Source organism: Saccostrea cucullata, unplaced genomic scaffold (genome assembly GCF_032062105.1).
Source record: "Saccostrea cucullata isolate Sc308-1 unplaced genomic scaffold, CSIRO_AGI_Scuc_v1 ctg3362, whole genome shotgun sequence".
In the NCBI taxonomy this organism is placed as follows: Eukaryota; Metazoa; Mollusca; class Bivalvia; order Ostreida; family Ostreidae; genus Saccostrea; species Saccostrea cuccullata.
The window spans coordinates 36263-60734 of NW_026935546.1; the positions used below are offsets into that span (position 1 = coordinate 36263).

The following is a 24472-nucleotide window of genomic DNA, read 5'->3' on the forward strand; positions in this document are numbered from 1 at the left end:
CCCTACTCCCTGCTGTGCCCCACCCCCATGGAGAGATGTACATAACGTTCACCCCGCGTCCAGGAAGTGAGGGCCCTGAAACAAATACTTTGTAGTATACACTATTTAACACGATAGTTCTCCCATTACATGATAAATGCATGTACACAATATTTGTCGTCATCCTATGTGACATATAAATTAATGAACGTGCTTTGCCTTCTGAGTTGCTTAATGTGAATTTTTCACTGAATCACGACAATGAGTTACCTCCCAGCCCCTCGTTCTGTCGGCAGCTCCGTGTTTACCACTACACAGAGTGGCATGAAGTCTGAAGACGCCAGTTAAAGTGGGCGTTGCCCCCCTCTCCACTTCCTCCTGGTGTTGTTAATTGAATGGAGAGATTGATATTGAGAGTTAACTTCCCCCGGATGACCCTCTTAATAGACTTTGCTGTCTAACACTTTTTAAATGCGTACATTTAAGGATGTTTATTTCTTACAAAGTCATGGATTTCATCGTCGGAGGTTAAAAAAGATGATTCACTGGAGTTAACCCCTTCCCCTTCCATCGATTTCTTCGATACTGATGATTTTTCAACACGTTTGCTAACGCAGAAGCGTTGCGTTATGTAATTTTACTGTAAAACTATGAGATCGAGGTGAAAAGAAAAAAAAAGAAGTTGCACTGACAGCGAGGAAAACTGCCTTTTCGTGCGGAAACCTTTCCTGTCTATGTTGGATATCACTTCCGACAAAAACTGAAAAAGTACAAACAAAGATGCACCGTTGTTCATCTTACTGCTCCTAAGTACATCCACAGCGTATTCCTAGGACGAACTGCTGCCAGCAGCCCACTGTATACTAGATACTTCCCTAGGAAGATGCAAACACGAAGAGAGAGAAGTATGCAGTGGTCTGCCGACAGTCGGCAATTCCGGCTCGGCAAAATTCAGGTTGCCGACATGCAGTCGGACGAGGTAGGCATACTCCAGCTTTCTTCAGTGACTGTTGCTCGTATTTATTGCTATGCTTAAAAATGGCAGACTGGCGTTTTTCATACTTAATGTCAGGCCCTTATTTACAAACTGAATATTATTGTTGACGGATTTTTCTGTTATTTCCCGATCATGACAGAAAGCACACGGCAGGTGTGATCGGTCGGCAGGAGATGCTCACTCCTCATAGGCGTCCGAATCGGAAGGGCTAGGGGGGCTTAGCCCCACCCCCCACTTTTTTTTTTTTGCAAAAATAGACATTGAAAATTGGGATTTACCTTTTTTTGTTGGTTTAGCCCCCCCCCCCCTCCTTTCAATTTGCTTCCGACGCCCATGCTCCCCCATAGCACCTGATCCCTAATCTGATTTTAGAGGGTTTTTTTGTCTTTCTCCAAAATGTTTTTTTAATGGACTTTTTAGCTTGAGTACAGTTCGTTATCTACACATACCCAGTATTTCATGCTAAAGAATAATACAGGCATGACCATCATTCTTCTTTTCCCCTAACCTTACCCGATTTTAAGTTTGAGTAGGTTGATACTAGTAGGTAAATGAATTTATTTTCTTACGGATACTATGAAAATGCACGCAGTCTAAAATTCAGTTACTTCAAAAATTAAAATATCGTAACAGAGGTTTGATACCCGTTTAAGTTGTTCAAATGCACTAAAGGTTTTCAGTACCTGGACTGGCAAACTGCCTTTTTAAGGGCCTTTTGAAACGCAGTGGTTCTCAAGTCACATCGTTGGGAGTTAATCCTTTTTTACTGATTCCAAGAGGCCAAATTTTTTCAATACCAACTTATTTCCATACCAATTGTTTTGCATATTAAGGTACATAACCCTAATTTCAATTTACTGTAGCACAAAGTGAGGGGGGGGACCAGCCTTTCACCGAACATTTTCAATAGTAAAAGTTATGTTGGGAGAAAAAGTGGGGGGGGGGGTCCTGTTTGTTGCTACGTGCCTGAAAGGCAGAGTATTCGGAACATTAGATATTGATTTTTCTTACATTATTAGCGTCTTCGTTGAAATATTGTTGGACCCCAATTTCTCCTGATTTTACTTGTAATAATTGACCCATTTTGATTTAAAATTTATAAATGCACAATAACAAAGTTAGAATTCGTCATTTTGTCCCATGGACTACTCATATCTCCACATTTTTTGTAGTTTGTATGTAAGTTTAATTGTCCTTATACACGATTATCTTGGAAAAATAAAAGCTTTAAATAAAAACAAAATATATCATGGGTTTTTTTCTGTAAAGTCGATATACATTGTATACCGTTTAATTTCAATATTTTTGCCATGTCATGTATCTTTAAGAAAAATGTTTATTAGTGAATTCAATTCACTGTTGTTCACTTAGTTTGGGAAAATATGTGCAATTTCTTTTTCAATTTCTTAGTCTCTGTCCAATATAATATAGATATGAACAATTTAGTTGGTGTCATTGACTATTGATCGAGTTTCAATCATGTCATTTTACATCAAAGGGCAGATTACTCTAACTGCATTAAGCTAGCAAGGTCTGTAGTGTCCTTAGGCTATCAATTTCTCAGTCTGCATTTTTTTTTATTAAGCTTATCATTACACTTATTTAAAGCTTTGTGCTCCTGACATCTCATCATTTTCATTTCATTAATTTCTTCATGTAACGACCTAAAATTCTTCTGTACTACGAACATGTTTCATTAGTTTGTACATTGTAAACTATTTTCAAAGAAACCAGTCAAGAGAGGGAAATATTGTTATGTCAACAGAAACATAAAAGATTTTAATATTGCTGTTTTTTTTTATGTATCATTAACAAACTCGAGATATCACGTGCGTTCTTTCATTTCTTTTACATCAAAAGAAAAAGAAAAGATTGGGATAAAGAAAAACCATTCAGTGTCATATCTGAGCTTTCTTTGTTCTATCTGAATGATATTTGACATTGGGGAAACAATTAATGTTTTTGTCGCAGTAAATAGAAATGTTATACGCAATTATTTCTTCTTGGTGGTTCAGGGTGTCAAAATAAGTTTGTAATGGCGGGGGGCATCATAATATATAACGTACTACACTAAATTAAAAGTGATTAGCATTGTGCACATGGGTCAAACATACTGGTTTCCCTAATATTTACATTTTATACTTTTTTTAAAAATATATTTTACGTTATAAAGCTTTGCCATTTGAATCCACTTAATATTCCAAAAAAAAAGTTTCTTTAGCTTAAAGGGCATAGTCAAGGTCACATGGTCATTAAACTTGTTATTTGAAAGAGCTTAATTAGTGGAATGTGCATTCTAAATATGAAGTCCCTATCTTTCATGATTCAAAAGTTATGGCGAAGGTTCGAAAAAACTATTTTTAGCATAAAGTAACAGTCAAGGTCACAAGGTCATTGATCTTGGTATCATTTGAAAGAGCTTAATTAGTGGAGTATGCATTCCAAATATGAAGTCTCTATATTTCTCTCATGTAAATATTTTTACCAACAAACAGACAGAGAGCTCTCAGGACAAAAAAATATGTGAACCATTTTATACCTCTCATGTGTATTGAAGCATTTTATACTTCTTACATGCATTAGATCAAATGATCTATGTGAAAGGTGAAGATCTCAAAAGATCTATAAACAATTAATAATACAAATATGTGAAGAGAGCATAAAACACACACCTATGCCAAGATATGCATAATATTATGCATTGAAAATTGGGGTTTACATTTTTTTGGTCCCCCCCCCCCCACTTTAAATTTGCTTCCGACGCCTAGATACAAATAGCCTATATGTATATGAATTAAGAGGGCATAAAACACGGACCAATGTAAAATTCTATAGGATCAGGTGCCTCGGAGGAGAAATCATTCCCTGTTGACAAGTCTCACCCACCTTGAGCCCTATATATTGAACAGGTATACGGAACTTTCCGTTAATTCAAGATTTAAACAAAGGCCTAAACAGGTCAGTCAAAATACGAGGGACTGTGATACTCATAGGTTATATTTGCTAACATGGTCATTATAACGATCATAATATTTACAAAATGCCGAGGTTATTAAAAACTGTTTTCTGTGATAATCACGAATCGTAAGTCGTTAATAAGGAAACAATGTATGCAGTGCCTTTTGCATTCGAACAACCTCTCTGGCTCACCCACCAGGGGCGAAGCCAGGGTACTTTTGATGTGGATTTAAAACTAAGGCCCCCGCTGGGTTAATGGTGGTTATGAAGCTAGTGAATGTTCGACGATTTCGATGTATCAAATCGACCGTCTTGATCGCAAGTCTTCACGCTATATGTTTGATACACAATATATGCCTTTTGCATCGTTTTTGCACAAAACACTCAAAAAATGAGAAAGGATCTATCCAATATAGATGTATTCCTAGAAAGTTAAATTTTAAAAATTTAGAATGTATTGTATTTTATTTCAGGAAAAAAGCAGCAATATTCAATTGATATGCCATCGCATCTTTCCTTTAAAACTGATTTCATCATCCTGTTCGTTTTCATTTCTTTCTTTCGTGATTCTAAATTGTATTTTTTTTTCATTTTTCATTTATTTTATTGCAAAATGATATGTATGCTTTAAGAGACATACGCCTGTCCCCTCTCTCTCTCTCTCTCGGCTCCTTTTATTCCAAAAATGATGTGGACGTTTGCGCGTCACAGTACAAACGTACGCCTGGCTACGCGCCTGCCCACCCTACTCCCAGCAGATCTCCTCGGGAACCGCTTTAATTAGATCGAATCTGACTCCCCTACCCTTAAAATATAGTTAGATGTTCTATCGTTAAAATGACCTGGCTATAAATGGATCTCCAAAGTTCGAAACACAGTTTATGTAGATTAGTCTAATGTGACCTTTAAAAAAATTCATCCATGCTACAAATTTTCAAATTTTTTAACTTAAATTTATTTTCATAAATTTTAACTTAAAGATTTTTCTCTTAACCGATATATATACACACACCCTCCTGAGTTCATATTTGTGTAATTTAAAATTTCGCGCCTAAAGTTATAATTTCAGCCAATGGCTGCATTTCAAAATTTCACTGCTGTGCATAAGGAAGGAAATTTTCACTTCCTGGATTACGATGACGAGTTTGTAAGTAGGTAGGGTAGTGTGAATCAAGCGAGTAATGTTAACAGGAAGTCAGCTGGATGCAGAAGATCGTGTTTATTCGGAGCCTTTCAGCCATCTCCCCACGAGTCTGCAAAAAGCAATCAGTGACAACGACTTAAAATCCGAGAAAAGGCCTATACGCCGCACTCAAAACAGAATTGCTTTCAAAGACACACGAACATCAGTCCCCCATAAAGCCGAGGCAGAGCCCGCTAAACACGATCTGTCTGACCCCCCCTCCCCCGAGCATGAGGTGGGGGCGGAGGGGGAGGGGCCCCTAACACAGAGTAGTCAAGATGGTGAAGGGTGCTTTTCCTGGTTACCTGGCGACAAGGTATACCGGCTCATTTCCCTCCCTATTTATTTCCTTCCCTTTTATTTTATAGATAACAAACATTTAATATCAGTAGAAAATGACACAGGAAATTACAGTCAGTTTAGATGGAAATTAAGGATTAATGTTTTAAAAATAGGTGGGCATGCGTGTACATGTAGTCCTAATAAACATGATGAAAATATAGTACATATGGACTGAAAAGCAATGTTATGTTAGTGCACCTGTGTAAAAATATTTTCATTTGGTCATGGAATAAATTATTGTGTACAGTATTTGAACAAATTAATTTCCTGTGTCATAAAACAAGACAAGTAATTATTTAACATGGACATATAATGCATTTCTGTGTGAGCATTAGATAACAAAGGTGTCCTAATTAAACTATACCCATGTACTTTTAATTCTGACACACTACTGTAGAATTTAGTGTTTGTATATTAACCATGCATTTATATAGTTTCCTTCCTTTAACAACTAAAATTTAACCTTGCCAGGTTAACTAAGTACACCACCCCTAAGGCACATAACATATAAATGTGTGTCACCCAGGCTTTACTAACTTACGTATAATATACTTTTAGAAGTACATGTACAGTTTGTTTTTGAAGACTTCTTTGATACTTGTGAGTCATATGTTTACTAAATATGACTAAAAAAAATTAACAGTGCTCTCTGTAAATTGAATGTTTACCAACTTTATATTTTTAGCTGCTAGTATATTGATCATTTATATTTTAGTAATGGTCATATGATAAACAATCATACGATATTTACAGTCGAAAACATGGTGTGAACTGAGATGACTTTTCAGATATTATGGTAACTACGTCACGGGGCTGATATTGTAAAGTGGGTCGGAAGACGGCCAAACATGCTTTAGTGAAGGGTTACATCATATATCGCTGCATCCTCTCCCAAAAACACTCTAATTCAAGTGTTTGTGGCAATTTGTACCAAGATACTTTTAAGAAAAACAAAATCATATAGTGTAGGCTATTTTTATACAACAGTACAGATATACTCTACCGATATTTTTTGTAAGATAAGTAATTGTTTCCTAAGAATAGCTCTGTGATGTCATCGAGTTTGCTGGTGATCTTGATATAAATGAGTCTGCCTCTACTACTATTGTTTTATTTACTTCACCTGTTACTAAGCATCTGGTACTATCACCGATGAAAGGGAAAAAAATTGTGGGATTAAGCTTTGTGCCAAGATGTACATGTTCCCATAAAGTAAGCATTATGTTTCGCCTTGTATAGGCCTATACTGTAAACCAATTATTATTTGTGTCATCTTTTATTCGCAATTCATCAGATTCAAATTATTCCACAACGATGAATTTCTGCGACTGGAAAAACATTCTTTACAAATGCAAAGCAAAATAATTGCTTCACAATCGTTAAAATTCGCAAGTTAAATGAGTTTGTGAAACTAGCAGATATTTCTTGTACATGAATAAAAATTGGTTTACAGTACTTGCATGAACAAAAAGAAAAAAAAAGATTTTTACCAAGATATATAAAACATATTATTAAAAATTTCTACCATCTCATCTTCACCAACACTCATCATCTTGTATTTGTCATTCTTATGATTGGAAAATGTTTATTAAAAGCCACTATTTACTGTAGATCACTAAATTTTCAAACCTTATTTTGGATAGTCATTGACTCTTTATTATAAATGTTTTCACGAATTTTTGTTTTTGAATATAAACATCGTAAGAAAATAGTTTTAAACGCATGGTGAAATATATACAAAATATTTCTGTATATATTCAAAAAGTAATGGTATGAAAGATGAATATGTGAATTTCAAAAAGTTAAATGGGGGATGTAAATAAGTGAACAGCATATCTCTTGCATTCCTAGAGCAGATGTGGATCAAGCAATTTTTTCCAGTGGGATCCACCCCATTAAAAAAATTTCAACCCAAAAATTTTCTTGACAAGCAAAAAAAAGAAAAGAAAAAACATGTAAACTCCTATTCAAAAGTAAGGGAGGAGGGGGAGGATGGTGGTTCTTGACTTCTAAATCATTTTCATACCTATTACTTTCTAAAGGGTGTTTTCATTCACTTTTACTTGAATTAGTATATACATTTCATAACTCGGCAAATTCCGGGAAAGGGGGGGGTCTGCCCGCAACCCCTCTCTTGATTCACAAATGCCTACAGAACCCTTGTCTCCATCCTCACAGAAAAAGATCCTCAATTTATGTTCATAATAGAAAACAATATTTCCCCCCTTGCATTGTAGTTCTTAGAAAGCAAATTACTATTTCATTATATCATGAATTTATTGGGGCATTTCAGCTATCTGTTTGTTGTAGAATAAAAAAACAACAACAACAAACAAACAAAAAAAAGGATAGATTTAGATTCAAAGATCTTAAGAGATTTCAAATAGGAATTTCAGAAAACATTCAGAACAGCCAATAAGTCCTATTTTTCCTGAATTTTAATAGTCTTTCAGTTTCTACTTTGTTCCTATTTTTTGTTCTCCCAATCAGCAGAATCCATTAGATGTGCAGATTTATTTCAGGGAATTACCTCAAATGACAATGAATGGGCTGACACTAAAAGGTCTTCCCCAAAAATCAAGTATTCAAAACTTCAAAAGCTTAATTGGTCTGTACCATCAAGTGTTGAATCTTTTTTGAAGGGGGCCACTTGACATTCCTAAGCGTAACAGACACATCAAAGCCGAAAAATGAGAATTGCGTAACAAACAGAATTACTTTTGTTGCATCACTGATTTTCTATATTACACTTTTTCGCCTTATACAAGGTGATACTGTTGCTTTGTCACAATACCATGTGATTAAAAAAAACAAGAGAAAAAAAAAAACAGGGAAATAAAGAACTGGGACCGAGTTTATAAGTTGGGTGGCCTTGTTAAGTTGAACCATCTTCTTCCTTCTCCGTTTTGATATCAGTCACATGGAAAACAAACATGGCTGCTGGAAGACCTTTTTCTATTGCTCTTCCTATAAGATCACAGGTACTTGTAAGCTTTTGGTAAAATTTTGGTACTTAATTAATGTGCTGTCATTTATTTTTTTAAACATGTTAAAGGTGTTGAATGCATTGTGGATTTACAATATAATATGTGTTAGATAATTCATACATACATGTATCACATTATCTGATAAAGTTTTACTGATGCATGCACATTAAATTATATGATTACTGAATTATATCATAATAAGTGAAATGATTGTCCTGATAATATTCATTAACAAGGTAACCTTGGGTCATATTTTGCATCTTTCAGCATTTTCTTGTTTCATTTATTGGTATTAATGCTGGAAAAGCATAATGAATGAAAAATGTATTATATTAACAAAACAAAAGTTGTGTAATATATTTTATTAGCAAAATAATGTTTTTTACTGCACTTGTAAAAAGTTTCCAGCTTAATTAATATAGTTTTAAATTTAGAATTCTGTTCACTGAATGTGTGCCTCTAAGACCAGACAACTACTCAAATAGGCAATAAAATCAAATAATATTTTCATTGTATCTTATGATTCAGCCAGAAATGATGTTATATTTGGGCCACTGACTGAGATGAGAGAGACCTAGCTTGGACTGCTATAACCTTCTCATTTTGCGTCAGTCCTCAGTTTATAAGCACTAAGCTACAAGTTATATTTTATTCTTTTGCTGTTCAACAGCGCTATATCAACTACCTAAGCAACCATAGTCAGTTTGTTTCTTGGGTCTGATAAAATTTTTGTTGCCCAAAATCCCCATCAATAAATGTAGAATTCCTCTAACATCTTGTAGTGGTGTGCTTTGTACATGCCATAAAGGGATGGGAAATGTTAGGTCAAACTTTTGTTGCATCACTATGACTTGCAGAATGTAGTGGATATGATATGGATTGACTCTAGTCATCAATATATGGTAAGGGTCTTGTTCATTTGCACTCTTTTGGTTCTCACCCGAGTACATGTACTAGTAATTGACTGTTAAAAGCAAAAACCTGAGTTTTGAGTTGACACATTTTCAGGTTCATTTGAACTCTTGGGTCCTCACCTATAATTTTTTTACCGTTAATTTGTAAAGCAATGTACAGTGGAGCCTCATTTATCCAGACGCTTATTGGTTCCCAGTCAGTTTGACCGAATATGTGAAGCGTCCGGATACCTGAATTACCATTTAAACAAGACAAAATAATGTAACAAAAATATATACTGTTGGTGGGATTTTATTTATATATGACAAGTATCCGGAAACCTGAAGGTCCACTGTACTGAGTTTTGAGTTGACCTATATTTCAGGTGAGCCTAGGGGACTATTCCCTGCCCCCAGACAAAAGAATGGAACACCTGAAGGGAATTCCACGCTGTAGCTCGACCGAGTACACAGAGCCATATGAGACAACCAAACTACTAAAAGGTAAATATCAGTGAGATATATATACATGTTGGTGTGATTTCATTTATCTATGACAGAGTACACTTAACCTGATTTGGCTATAAAAATACTTGGGGGTAAATATTTATACTGAGAAGAAAGGGATACTCTAGATCACTAAATTTTCGCAACACCTTATTTTCGCTAGATAGGCATCGATTCTTGATTAGCAAGACAAAATTTTCACGAATTGTGGTTTTTGCTCTATATACCCCTAAGGAATACTATTATATGCGAGAATCAAATTTTCGTGAGCACACTGTCTTGCGTAATTATGCGAAAATAAAGTTCTTGCGAATAAAAAAATGATTTACAGTATATAGACATGATTTCATTTTTATAATATCTCATATGACAAAGTACATTGTAAGTTGTGAGACTACCAAAATCTAATTAAAAGAATAAAAATTGTAAGATCTGCAGAATGGCTTTATTTTTTTATTTAGTATGAATATAAACATCTCATTGATCATTTTTATTTGTTTGCAATATGTTATTTTGAAAAGTGAATTTGCATAAACTCAACTGGTGCTCTGACAATTATAGCCATATATTATTTGTTTAATATCAACTATTTTTGTGTTTGTTCCCCTAAAATTAAGACACACACATACTTGTGAATTAGAACAGAAGTTCTCTAGGGTTTTATGCATTGTTGTAGTTCTTTAAAAGTCATTTGTTGTGGTATGGAATGTACTAGGTGACATTTTTCTTGTGTACTTATTTAATATTGTCGTAAGTGCCATAATAATTTTGCTCATGTTTTGAACAGATGATGATAAAAGTGATTATGAAGAATTCTCTATCATCTTCCTCTAATTTAGGAAATTATTTACACCATTACATGTATTTTATTTAAGTGCAGTCTTACATTTTGCCTTATTATATTTTACGTCGAGGTCAATGCAAAATTCAATAATGCAAAACGTAATAATCCCAGTTGATTACATTTTGCATTGTTATTACATTTCGCATTTTAACACTGCAGTTTATTGTCATCTTGTTTCTGTAGCTCTATACTGGTCAGAAATCAGAAGAAGTTATGGGATAGCAAGGTGTCCTTAGTCTATCTGTCTGTCTGTCTAGCTGTCCTTCTGTAAACAATTTATCAAAATGGTAATCCTTTAGGTCTAATTTGAATCATCGTCGGAAACCCACGGATGATACATGTAAGTAAAGACGAGATCACCCAGGGGTTTCCGACAATGAATTTGAATAAGAATTTGTATTAAGTAGTCTATACTTTGTTTTTCTTGTATGATGATTTTGATTTTGACCAAGATTGTTGAAATAGTAAATAAAACACACACGTAGCTTCGTTGCAAAGCAACGAGAAGTTCTTTAAGGTTTTTGCACCGGAAGTAACTTTCATTTTAAAAAAGAGTAATGAAGTCCAAAAATGGTTTAATCATCCAAATCTATGTTAATTATTGCAAAATTAAGCCATTTTTGGCAATTTCCGGTATGACCGGAAGTGACGTTGACGGACGGAAAATTAAGATTTAAGCTTCCAGTGACGTATGATATCCAAAAACCTGTCAAGAACAGCAAAAATATGCAATTTTTGACTACTTCCGGATTGACTGGAAGTGATGTCGCCGGACGTATTTTGATGACCCCATTAGATAAAGCTTGACATTTTGAACAACTTTGCTTCTTTGACGTATTACAAATTCTCAATACTTTTTGAGATATAAAGAATAACCTTTCGGCCCCTCTAAGCCCTTAATTTTACGGGCCAGCCCCTTTTACAAGATATAATTTGAAAGATCTTGGAATTCTGCACTTCTTGTCTTCTATATATTTTAACAAAATATTTCCGGGTAAAAAGATATCATACAAAATGTGTTTAAAATTTTGAAATTCGCGATAGGACTATTTTCGGACCATAACGAGCGTCAGCACTTCATACTTCCGGTAGTTATTATATACCTAATACCCTTCTTCAAAGGTTGCTCTAGCATCACTGAAAATTTCATGAGTCTGTGTTTAGTGCTTTTTGAGAAAAATGCCAGACAAAGCGACCCTCTAAAAATCACTAAATCGCAGAAAACTCCGAACCGGAAGTGACGTCATCAAAACGAAAAAAAATGAATCGAGTTCAAGAAATGCGTCATTAGTCCTGAAAGTTTCATAGAAATCGATTGAGCCATTTTCGAGAAATTGCGTGCACAAAATCGGTAAGAAAAAAAACAATAATAATAATAAGAAAAGTGAAAAAGAAACTTAAGAATCACTAGAAGGTCTTCCGCTGAAGCCGGAAGACCTTAAATAGAATTTTCTTTGAATTCTTTTTAAATGCCACTCTTCCTACAGTTATGATTTGATTAGAGTTTATATACAAATAAGACTAACTAAGACACATCTTGCTATATTATAAGTATATACACTCCAGTTGAGCTACAATTTTATCAGAGACTTCTGGTTTAAACATGTTTATTTAATTATGAAAAGAGTTTGAAAATTAACAATAAAAATTAGATGATAGGAAATTAGTTCAAGTTTGCATAGAGTTACTGTAGACTTCTTAAAACAGTTTCCTGAATCCATGATGGTCTAATACAATATAAGTTAAGGGTTGACATATAAACAAGTAGTTATAAACTTGACTTTTGTATTTCCTGAATAATTTAAATAACTGAGTGATCTTGTTGCAATTTTATGATGTCTCATGTGTTGCTGTACACTTTTTCTGATTCAAATTTTGGAGAAATACAGAATTAAGACGAAGAAAAAATCGAGGTGGGGGAATAAAATGGGGGTGGGCAACTTTTTTCCTAATTACTTTTTTCTTTTAAAAAAAAGGAAGTATTTTAATCTGTTCATAAATGTTCAAAAATCCTGGAAATGTTTATTGATTTTTTTGCCTATAAAGAACATAAATTAAAAAATCTTGAAAAATTATCAGTGGAAAAGGTTCACTGTAAAGTATATGTCCATGTATGTTGCATTAGTAGTCCTTAATCCATCCATCTTCACACAAGTACAGTGTTGGAGAGTTATGAAGTAAAGTTTAATGGAAATGTCATGAGGTTTAAAAATATTTTCCGTTATTGGATTCTTCCTGTCATTTTAAGTTCCATGTCAGAGGGAAAAAAGGGGGGATAAGAAGATAAAATTTTTTTTTTAAGACTTTGATTTTCCCATTTCCCCCTTATCTATAATTATAGCATAACTTTTTATCCATTGATAAGTATATGATAATTAAAGACACAGATAAACTGTCAGTGATAAGTTACTTCCCCTTTGATGGCCTCACATTCCATTACTTAACAGGATGGTGACTCTGTGTCACTATATGGAGTTCACTTGTTTTATACACTTTATGTGGGACTGTTTTATCCAGAAGGTGGGTATAGCTCCATGATAATGATCACATGAGGTCTCCTTTTTACTAATGATCACAGGTGCTTACTTTTTGAACTATAATGGCTTTGATTTATAAATGTTGGCTAAAAGTGCTAGGCTAATTGCTAGAGTTGAAGGACTTATAATGTACGAAAATCCCATTTCCTGATTAAAGGAAATTTGTTCAATGTTGTAAGTCTGAAATGATTTTGCATTTCCATCTTTTTCATAATGAATTTACAGCCAACTGCATTGCATCTGCAATCAAGAAATTTTTTTTTTTGCACCGATTCATTATACCATATAGCTGAGCGAATTGGTCAAAAATTTTGGTCAATGGATGTTTTAATAATTAAGCTCTCTGTAAATAAATGTCAATTACAACTGATTTATAAAATTGTCAATATGATTATATCATAAATTGTCTACAGTGTATTTGTCACTCCTTGATGGTGTGGACAGATTAAATAATCCAAGGGACTCTAAATAAGCCTTGACATGCAGGGACCGTAAAATATTACGTCATGATGAGATAATTAATCAGGTATTTGACCTACCTGTTAAATCGCTGATGCTTATTGACTTCTGTCAGTCATGCGTAGCGATTTAGCTGTAGGTGTGTATTAGTAAACATCATGTATTCGGAGTCACTCTTCTGGAACCAGACAGGGTTATGTATAGGAAGTTGCTTTGGAATCTCTCGGAAACCACGCTTTTAATTAGAGTGTAGTGCCAGTGTCTGGTGGCATCACTTCCCTATGTGTGTTTAGTTCTACCTGTTGGCTTTTCCTCTAAATCTGCTTTAGCTTGGAATAGTAACATTTTGTTGGAACTTATTTTCTGTTTTTTTCTCTCTCAACCAAACAGGTTTAACAATCTGGTAAGAAATTAGAAGTTTTTGACTATTTCTTTGTAAGAATATATAGCTTTAAGAAATGATAGCTGTATGATGTCCTTGTTGTTAAAATTAGATTTGATAATCAACTTTCATTTCATGCAGTATTAAATAATTTCCTGTTATTCCGAGTAATCTGTAACAAATTTTGAATGATGAAGGTTTATTATAAACATATGAAGGCTTTATAGAAATTTTACAATATATCATATAAGATTTTTAAGTAGATGATTAATTCATGGGGTCAAAAAATTTGATAACCAGGAATAATTATTTGAAACCTGTGTCTGATTATAATGTCTTACTCATGGGAAGTTGTGTGGCTTGAGGATTTAAAGTTCTTCTTCTTGATGAATAAAAAGGTCTGGCATTTAAAAAATGTTGTTCACTATAGCCCCAGGGTTATCAATAACAATGTAAATATTCTGCACCTTGGTTGATAAACTTATTTTTTTTAAATGTAAATCGTTAAGATAAATATATAACACCCCCTTTCTTTATGTTATTTATAAACATTAACAATAGACCTGAATGTGTAGAACATTCCAAACGGGTGATTAGGATAAGCAGAAAGAGGGCTGTACATTTATACATTGAGGATTAATATTTATATCTTTATTTTTTCGTAGCTATTAGAAGAGACGGAAGTGGAAACCGAAAGTCATCTCCGTTGGAAGAGAAATCAGGTGTTTATTCCCTGGCAAAGTCAGTGAGTGCCGCCAGACCCCAGGAGACCAAGGTTCTGTACAGAACTCTATCTGATCCTGCGGGAGGAACAACAGAGGAGGGAAATCCCACCCAGGACTACGACCACCTCAGTAGCTGGAGAACCAAACATACTGTGTCCCCCAAGTCCCCGCGGTCCCCCAAATCCCCCCGATCTCCCAGCGGCCCCGTCATACCGCAGTATGAGGATCCCTGGGATTCCAAAGGAAAACAGCAACATTTTAATCAGATTTGTGAGAAAGCAGAAATAGTGTCACGAAATAGTCAGCCCACTTCACCTGTAAGTCCAAACAAACCTCGGAACAAAATGGATGTGTATGAAGATGCTTGGGACTCAGATTTTCAACAGAAACTGATAGAGGCTCGGGTGCAGGAAGCGCGCAGAGCCAGTGAGTCGCGACCGAAGGGTCGATATGAATACGAGGAGCCTGTCTCCACTCCTAAATCATCAGTGCGTAAACTTCCCTCCGTAGGGACAAAAAACACTCAAAATGAAGGACAAGTGTACATGTCAAATTATGAACAGCCCTGGGACTCTAAAGAGAAAGAACAAGAGTTGCAGGAAAAATTTAGTCGTGTTGGGTTGTCTGGCGGTCAGAGATCCTCGGGGAGCCCCCCACCCCCAGACTTCGCACCCCCTCCACCACCCCAGACATATGAAGATGCCTGGGACATCAGACCACAGTCCAAAATCATCTCACAGGTGTCGTGTAAGTCAGGCTAAATACTCTTTAAAATGTATATAGTGAAAAATGTGCAATTGAACAATTGTGTAATCTGTTTTTTATGTAAATTCTTATCTTTATTTTCTCATTTTACTATCTCTCTGTTATTTACATGAGGCAGTCTGTAACCCTGTCCATTTCAAAGCAAATTTTGTGTCCCTTTAAATGTTGAATACTGTAAAATAACATATTTTTGTGGGGTCAAATTTTCAAGGTTTGAGGGAAAAATATTGGTTTCATAGTTTGTGTAGATTTGAAATTCCTTTTATCATCATATAGTTCATGTAATATTATAATTACGGGGTACATTCTTTCCAACTGCAAATAGTTATAAACATTATTATTTTTAACACTGATATCTCGAATACCATGGATATGTTGAAATTTCAAAAGGAGCAAGAATTTCATGAAATTGCTATTATTTAAAGTTAGTTACACAAATCTCAGATACAAGTTACAACATATGGTTCAACAATTTGTCTATATACTAAAAGGTTCACCTAGTCTGTGTTTCTACTAAAGGTTTTAATTTTTTCCTGTTTTTAAGAAAAAAAACAATAAAACATATTAATCTTTGTTTGTAATCTTGAAATATTTATCATTATCTTGCAGTACCCAACAGAACGCCGGAACACCCACCCCCTAGAAGAACTAGTTCTCCTCCCTTGTCTAAAGCCATGGCAGAGCCTATTGACCCCAAACTACCCCTCGATATACAAAAGTAAGTCTTTAGGAGTTTTGAACGGTTTAAAAGGAAATTGATAACAAGAAATTGTAAACTGATAATTCACTGATATACATTTCAGATGTATATTGGTTTGTTTCCTGTTTTGGTGTAAGATATTATTGTAGTTAATTTCTTTTAAGTGTTTCAAGGTGAATCTAGGATTATCTTTCCTGTATGAACATTTGTCATACACAATGTATGTTATCCTTTAACAGGGACATAGTCACATAACAGATGTCGGGTTGAGTTTATTGAGTTAATTAAATGTTATAATTCAATGATTAGGTTTTACAAACCTTCAAAATTTTAAGTGAAATGTCAAAAAATTGCCCAAAGAAATATCATAGGTGAAGGGTTAACAATATCAATAGATTTGCACAGTAGTCAAAATCATACAACTTTAAAAGTAATGCTTCAAGATAATTTTTTCACAGGTTGGCTTTGTTTTTCTAAAAAATAAAATTCTCAAAAATCTATAAAAAATGCTATATGTTATAGATTTTACCATGGTGGGATTACAAGGAAAGATGCCGAGGAATTACTGGTGATCCATAAAGAGGGAAGCTATCTAGTGAGGCGAAGCGAGACTCAGAAAAACGTCTTCTCTCTGTCGCTCAAGTAAGTCAACTAAACTCAATATATACCAAAACAAACCAGTAGTATTATATCCCCATAAAGTTTTTTTAAAAAGCAGGTGAAATTCTTAGGTCAGTGTCAAAAGGTCAAAAATATTTATACCAGCTGAAAGGTCTTGTCACATTAAATGTACATGTGAGGTATGAAAGCCCTAGATCCAACTGTTCAAAAGTTACAGCCAAGGTTAAAGTTTGGTATTTTTTTTGTAAAAGTAGGTCAAAGTCCAAGATCAAATTTGGTGGTATCTAAAGAAAGGTCTTGTCACAAAGAATACATCTGTGAAATATGAAAGTCATAGCCCCACCTTATCTTTCAGCGCCTTTGACGGAGAGAAACATCGGCTTATTCAATTACAAAGCTAAATGTCTTGCACATATATATTTGCAAGATATATGTATACAAAAATGAATAAATGCGCTAAATCAAATCTATGCTAACCTTTTAAAAATCAATTTCCGCCAAATATCGTAAACGCCAAATATAATACATTTACAGTACATCTTTGAAATATGAAAGTCATAGCCCCACTCTATCTTTCAATCCAGGGCATAAAAAGGGTAGGGACATTGTTAAAAATAAAAAAATAATCAATTTTTGCCATGGCAGTAGAAATGGGCAATGTAAAGCCTTGTATTGTCTTTTTTCATTTCACACAGTAAATACATAACAGCAGGGTTTACTTAGGAAAAAAATCTAGCTAAAAGATTGCCTTGTACACAATTGATCACATAACAACAGGGGAAACAAGAGTGCCAAGTTAAGATAAATAAATAGGATGGAGGCTCAGTGATAAAAGAATGTTTTCTTTCTGCCACCAAGGCTAAGGATGACAGAAATCAAAACAAGAAAGAGCAGGATTAAGATATTGTGGTGAACATAATGTTTTTCTCCTGATACTTGAGTAGATTTATGTTTATCAATATTCACAAATTATCACTTAAACCCAGGCAACTAGATACAATATTTATAACAGTGTTTGCTTATGTGAAGCAAGTTACGAAGAAATTAGATAAAACTGTGTGATCAAGCATGTGAATTTGTAAAGGAATAAAATAGAAAATAAAATAGGCTTGCAATATTTGTATTCTAAAATGCATGATTGATCATACCCAATTCACTGTTGCAGCATTAGCTATGAGATATACTAGTTATGTCCCTTGGACATGTGGCCAGATAGGAAATGATTATTCACTGTGGTTTAGATATATTTACCACACAAATCTTTAAATAGCTACAGCCTTGAGGGTTCATTTCCCTGAAAAATAGTCTGACTTCACACTAACAGAGTGATTTTATCTTTTTACAGGGGTATAGGTGGAATTCCGATGCACCTCAGAATAAGTCTGTTACACGGGGAGTACGTCCTAGGAGAGAACAGCCAGCCTTTTCCGACGGTGCCAGAGATGGTGGATTATTACACGCGACACAATCTACCAGTACAGAACGCCAGCCATATTAAACTGCTTCATCCAATCGCTCGGCCCCGAATGTGACCTTTGAACTGGGTGTTTTTAAATTTCACTTTTGAATGGTGCTTGTTAGTTTTTAGTTAAATGATGGTCATAATAGTTGATGATATTTATAATCATGTGATGAACTTTTTCCCCTTTGCTGCCAAAGTTCTTGAATTCTTTCTTTGTTTTATTACTTGTTAAATTCTTTCTGTTAGTCATTGAACCAGAAGTTAATTTGTTGACGATATTCTAGGATTCCTAAGAAATAGTTTAGCTGTTTTCCTGTTTTTATGTGTTTTTAAGTCCTGTTATACTGAAAAGAGTTTTACAGATCAGATTCACTGAATCACTTTTATGCAAGGTCTTGATTACATCACCATGTTTTATATGCACATTATATCACATCAATACCAAAATTGATATGATTATAACTGCTAAGTATTCCTCAAAATCGCACTAAAAAACTATGTGTCACTTAAAGTTGTATTTATCATGTTAAAAGACCAGTCACAACATCATTTTTTTTTTACGTGTCAATAATTAACAACATGCTGTTTGGGACCACAAGGGTAACAATTTATTAACAAGAATGATATATGAAAGCAAGTGATTTGACACTGTTCTTCCATTGTAGAATCTTGAAAACAATGTATTACTATTTGTGATCATGTCCAGAATAGCTGCATATGCACATTATATCACATCAATGTTTAATTTGATATTAATTTTTTTTTGTGTTTTGTGAAAAGACCAGAACATGAAGAAGCAATTTAACAAGAATAATATATAAAAGCAAGCGATTTGACACTGTTCTTCCATTGTAGAATCTTGAAAACAATGTACTGTATTACTATTTGTGATCATGTCCTGAACTGTTCAACGACATCAATTAGAGTCGCATCATCATGTATATTAATCACTCATGTGTGATCATTACTATTAGATATAAATGTTTCGAAACCTGTTTCCTTAAGCCTTTTGCCTGTTTTTCCCAGATGGTATATTAATGTATTGCATATTAATGCAAAAACGAAATTTTGTGAAAGTTAGGGCAATTAATGGACAAATTTGTATTATTTTTTAAAAGTGTGTTTCAAGTGAATGGTTGAAAATGATCATTTTATACAAACATTTTCAAAAGTATTTATATAATACTCCCATACATATGCAGTTGGCAGGTTTTTAAGGACAATCAGAGAGGATGCTGGGATTTGTTTACAGAGTTGTTGCTAGGGTACACTCCTTTAAAATGATGCAAATATATTTAATCATTCATTTGTTTAATAACTTTAATCAGAGAACTTTATTAATTTGTGTATCACTTTTGCACAAGTCAGTCACACAAGTATTCATTATAGGAATGAATATCGGTACTCTATCGATTGTGAAACCAAGCATGAAAGGAAAAAAAATATTTGGGGTTAATAATAGATATGTTTTAAGTCTTGTTTTCCAATGTTGTTTATAGGGTCTTGTTGGTTATGAATAACAATTCCCTTTATACCATCTGTTTTGTGGTTAAATATTAAATTGTTATATATTTTAGGAATTACACAGGAAGGACTTAATAGGCTAGCCTTTATATTAAATTATCTGTTCAAAAAGACAGCTGGTCTTTTGTTGAATACTCTTTTTATATTGTTACTGAGTTTGTCAAGAGCAAGCTTTAACTTGATTCTTGTGATTTTTGCCCAAAAAAAATACACTGTTCATTTGTACACATGGTGTATATTTATATATGCTGAAATAAACATGAAATTAAACGGATTTGTTTGTTACATTAACTCAGTAAACAACACTTCCTTTTTCCGTTACATCGTTCCCCTTTTAGCTGTTAATTTCAAACCATTCATTCAAAAGGAAATGGAATTTGAAATTTCCAAAAAAAACTTCTTTTAGTTTGATGTAGGTCTCTTTGGGTTGTATTGATAAGATATTTTCCTGGTGACAAATATCTTTTAATGCATGCCAGGAAATAAAGGGAATGAAGCCCAAAGGCAATGATGCTAACGTGGTTTGCTCTTCTTCTGCAAGGAAGTAGATTTTTGGACAAAGACATAGCTATATAAAATGATGGTTTATCCTTGTGGAGAGATTTTATTAAATATTGCCTTGTTATCAATTTCAATAAATAAATTTGTCAACTCTATAATTATAAATTTCTTTGTAAATAATTTTCTGAAAAGAATTACTGACAAAATGGTTACATGTAATGAAAACAAAGAAAAACTTTTTTGTGACCTATTCTAGCTTAGAAGTTTGGGTGACTTAAAAAATGTCTTAGTTCTAATATATTTTGTAAAAAGATCCAAAGATTTTAAAAAGACATCAATTTCATACTAGCATGATAAAGCGAAGGTTCAAGGTCAAGGTATCGGCCAGTCCAAGGTCAAATATAACTCAGAAGCTGCCAGTGTATTTTGTTGCCCGCAAAGATCTGTTTCCTGTATGTATCTAGCAACACCTGTAACCCCTATTAATTAAAGGTTTAATATATTTAAATAAGGAGAGATTTCACATGGAAATGAAGATCTTATCAATATCATGAGTTGATCCAATCGGGGCGGGCCAGGGGTTAGAGAATTATAAATATCAGACCATTCTATGGAGAAGAAATCTCAGAATCAGTCTTTAACTTTTCCAAAATGACCTTCCTAGGATCGATTTGTCACATACATTTCCCTTTGAGTTGAAACACCCAATTCCTTCTTATAATAACGGGGATAGATCACCAAATCCATCTAGACAAAAATAAGAATCCTAGAAATTTTCCTTGATCGGTGGCGGATTTAAGGGGGGGGGGGGGAGATAATTCAAAATTTACGTAAATCAGTTTCGTCTTGAAAATGTAAATATGCCTGGTAGACCTCATTTTTATCCTACACAATCTCTAGAATCCAGGATCTTCCGGGGGCTTTGCCCTGGACCCACTGGGGGCCTCAAAGCGGCCCCCAGACCCCTTGCCTACTTTTGGCGTCCCCTCTAACTTCAATTCCTGGATCCGCGCCTGTTGATGTCGATGTCATGGTTCAAGGGAGATAATTAAGTTACAGTCAAGAGAAAATATTTTCTGTACAAATCAACGCTTGGTATTTTACACTACTCTACTTGAATTGCCTTAAAAAATTATCGACAAGAAGTGTTTATAAGAGAGGGCAGATTGTAACAAATCGACAAACATGAAAGGAATCTTTCATTATTATGAACGAAAATTTAAGAAAATAAATACTAGACATAAAAGTTTTGAAAAAAGAAAAGTTAAATAAAACGTATTTATGTGTAATGTTTAAAATCCAATTCATTCTTTATCTATGTGTACAACACTTATTTTTCTGTGGATTTTAAAGCTATTGAATCTGCACCTTTACAGTCAGTTAGCTCGCAAAAATGAATTTTAATCCAATTCACACTTAAAGGTATACAATCAATAAAATGAACAGAAATTTTCTGAAACAGAACTTTTATATGGATTGAGAAAATGCAATGAGATTTAAATAGTGTACCCTCTAAACCATTAAAAGTTCAAACATCTTTTCAGCTGAAAACGGTATCAAAAGATAAAATGGCGTATAAGTTTCGTCATGTTTGAATTAGATAATCAAAACTATGATTGGCTCAGTATATTCTTTGAAATGGAGTTGACAAATCTTCTACACACCATTGAATCATCTGGTCAACATCGAAACAACATCAAATTCTCTTTCTTTATTGAGGAACTAAACTTGCAAGATTTTCGAATTCCTGAATCCGTAATATCACTTCTCGTATACGAATTTGGAGCTAGGTATACTTGTGGTTAAAAAGGTATTCTGGATATTTTCTGTGAAATTCTTCAGATTTTCATTTATTCAATATTTGGTGTGAAATGGAATAGCCCAGAATTATGACTTTGTGACTTTATTATAAACATATACATCAACGTAAAGATGGTGTGTTGTGGATACTCCTCTTGGTGGGCCAAACTGTCCTGGGGGTGTGTGATGCTGGGCTCCCTCCTTCACGTGGTGGCGTGGTCCACCCCCTCCTGGATGATAGGAACCAGTGGGGGAACAACCACGAGGGTCGGGTTGTGGAAGACACGCACGTGCACGAGTACTTGTTCGGAGACTTCTGTTGATATTTCATATAAAAATGGTTAGTTTATTTAACTTATCAAAGATCACCTAAGGGAAAACGCTTATTGATAAGACTAGTAATAGATATATGAGTATGTATTGGTTTCCAAAAAAGAAAGACTTAAACAATGGCATGGTCAAGAATAATACCAACATATTGAAGAGTGGCTGAAGCACACTCACGGGCATTGGTATCTGGGTATCTGGTAATAAACACTACAATGTACTTGTCCTGATCACTACCAACAAAATCAGAGCCGTAGTATAAGTTCACAATATCCTTCTTGAATTAGCTATTGACAAAAACCAATGTAATCTCTTTCAACCAAGCGAAATTGGGAGGTGTGAAACATCCTACTAAGAATAGATTATTTCAAGTCGATGATCCAGACGGTCAGAAAGGACAATTGATCCCGCTGGAACCTGTAAAGTTATAATTTACTGTATACATGCCTCTTCTTTATGGAGCAGACATACGGAAAGCGTCATCTTAAATTAATATAGAATTTTCTATATGTGTGTGTTCGATTTCTCTCTTTAATGACACGTGTTCGATTTCTCTTTCTTATGACACGTGTTCGGTTTTGTTTCAGATTCTTTTAGGACAACCCAGGCGATGGAGACAATCGCCTTCATTCTGTGCCTGCTGATACCGATACTGATGGGAGTGTATGTAATGTCGGATCGCTTCAGGGGACCCAGACTGGCGGCCTGGTGTATGGCGGGATGTTTTGTTACAGGTAACATTTTGTGGGATGGTTGCGAGTTAAATGTTATTAGATTTTTACACTATAACACTGTTTTTTTTAAGATAAACAACAGAATTTCTCGGTGCCATGATTATGTTAACCAAGATATAAGTTAACTGAATTATTTTACCTGATTATTGAATAAGTGTTAAGTCACGTGACTCACATCATTTATTTAGAACAGTACTCAGATTTGCAGTGTATAACTTTATTTGTTACTTTACAAATGTTGCCATAGAACTTTAACGTTTAATTGGGCACTCGAATGGTGTTTCTTACAATGTAAGTAAAAAACAATCTTTTCCAGCATTGTTTTTACTAATGGGGATGATTGCATGGCTCGTATACGTCACGGATCCCTGGGCAGTGTCATACTCATTTGGGTTCAGTGTAATAGCGCTCGTATTGCTGTTCATAGCTGGATTTCTTCTCATCCCAGACATCGACGAGGAAAGATCTTATGGATTTTGTACAGACTGCACTTCACCAGGGTCAGGGGTCAGGAAAAAAACAAGATCCGTGTCTCCAGATTTCAGTAGCGAAAGGGACTACTCCCGGAACGACCGTATCACGCCTTTATCATCACGGTCCGAATATGACCGAATGCCACAACCCATGACACCGGTGGAAAATACATGGAACAGAAGCAATAATAGTTATAATTCCGATCCTGCTACTTTTAATAACATTTCTCCAATTACTTTACAGAGGGATCGCGTAGCCTACTGATAACATTTTGTTCACTTGACTTATTTGTTATTTGCATACTTTACAGAAAATAAATTGACACTCATGTATCATGATTGCCATGGATTAACTTCTAAAGAAAGCTTTCCTTTAAACATGACCTGCAATACTTTTTGTCCCCCGCTTGAAAAGTGGATATTATGACGACGACCCAGAGTCCGTCTTTCTGTCTGTCTGTAACGCTTTCGTATCCACATGATATCTCGAGAACCCTTTGAGCTTTTGCAATGAAATTTTGCATAGCAACTCCCTATCGACTAAAGAAGACCCCTATTGATTTTGAGGTCAAAAGGTCAAAGGTCAAGGTCATAAATAAGCAAATTCTGTCTGTTATAACACTTTCGTTTCCACACGATATCTCGAGAACCCTTAAAGCTTTTGCAATGATATTTTACATAAAACTCCCTGTGGTTAAACAAAATTTTGAGGTCAAAATAAGTTCAAGGTCATAAATTTATACATTCTGTTTGTATGAAACACTATCATTTT

The 24472-nt window shown here is 34.5% G+C and overlaps 2 protein-coding genes across 4 annotated transcripts; both read left to right on the forward strand.

Moving 5' to 3' along the window:
* The first annotated feature begins 250 nt into the window (after positions 1 to 250).
* On the forward strand, positions 251 to 18798 carry LOC134243199 (SH2 domain-containing adapter protein F-like). Of its 3 annotated transcripts, none has more exons than XM_062725424.1 (6): positions 251 to 958; positions 9726 to 9843; positions 14734 to 15540; positions 16168 to 16276; positions 16781 to 16900; positions 18225 to 18797. In XM_062725424.1, exons 1-6 carry the CDS (start codon positions 863 to 865, stop codon positions 18409 to 18411), a joined length of 1437 nt encoding a protein of 478 aa, XP_062581408.1. In that variant the 5' UTR covers positions 251 to 862; the 3' UTR covers positions 18412 to 18797. The 3 variants fall into 3 exon arrangements, with proteins under 3 accessions (XP_062581408.1, XP_062581407.1, XP_062581409.1); XM_062725423.1 differs by lacking the exon at positions 251 to 958 and adding an exon at positions 5054 to 5433 and having other exon boundaries at positions 18225 to 18798; XM_062725425.1 differs by lacking the exon at positions 251 to 958 and adding an exon at positions 8294 to 8440.
* Positions 18799 to 22010: 3212 nt separating this feature from the next.
* On the forward strand, positions 22011 to 24055 carry LOC134243197 (uncharacterized). The gene is made up of 3 exons (XM_062725421.1): positions 22011 to 22506; positions 23081 to 23227; positions 23544 to 24055. The coding sequence occupies exons 1-3, from the start codon at positions 22299 to 22301 to the stop codon at positions 23963 to 23965; spliced, it is 777 nt and encodes a 258-aa protein (XP_062581405.1). The 5' UTR covers positions 22011 to 22298; the 3' UTR covers positions 23966 to 24055.
* Positions 24056 to 24472: the final 417 nt, after the last annotated feature.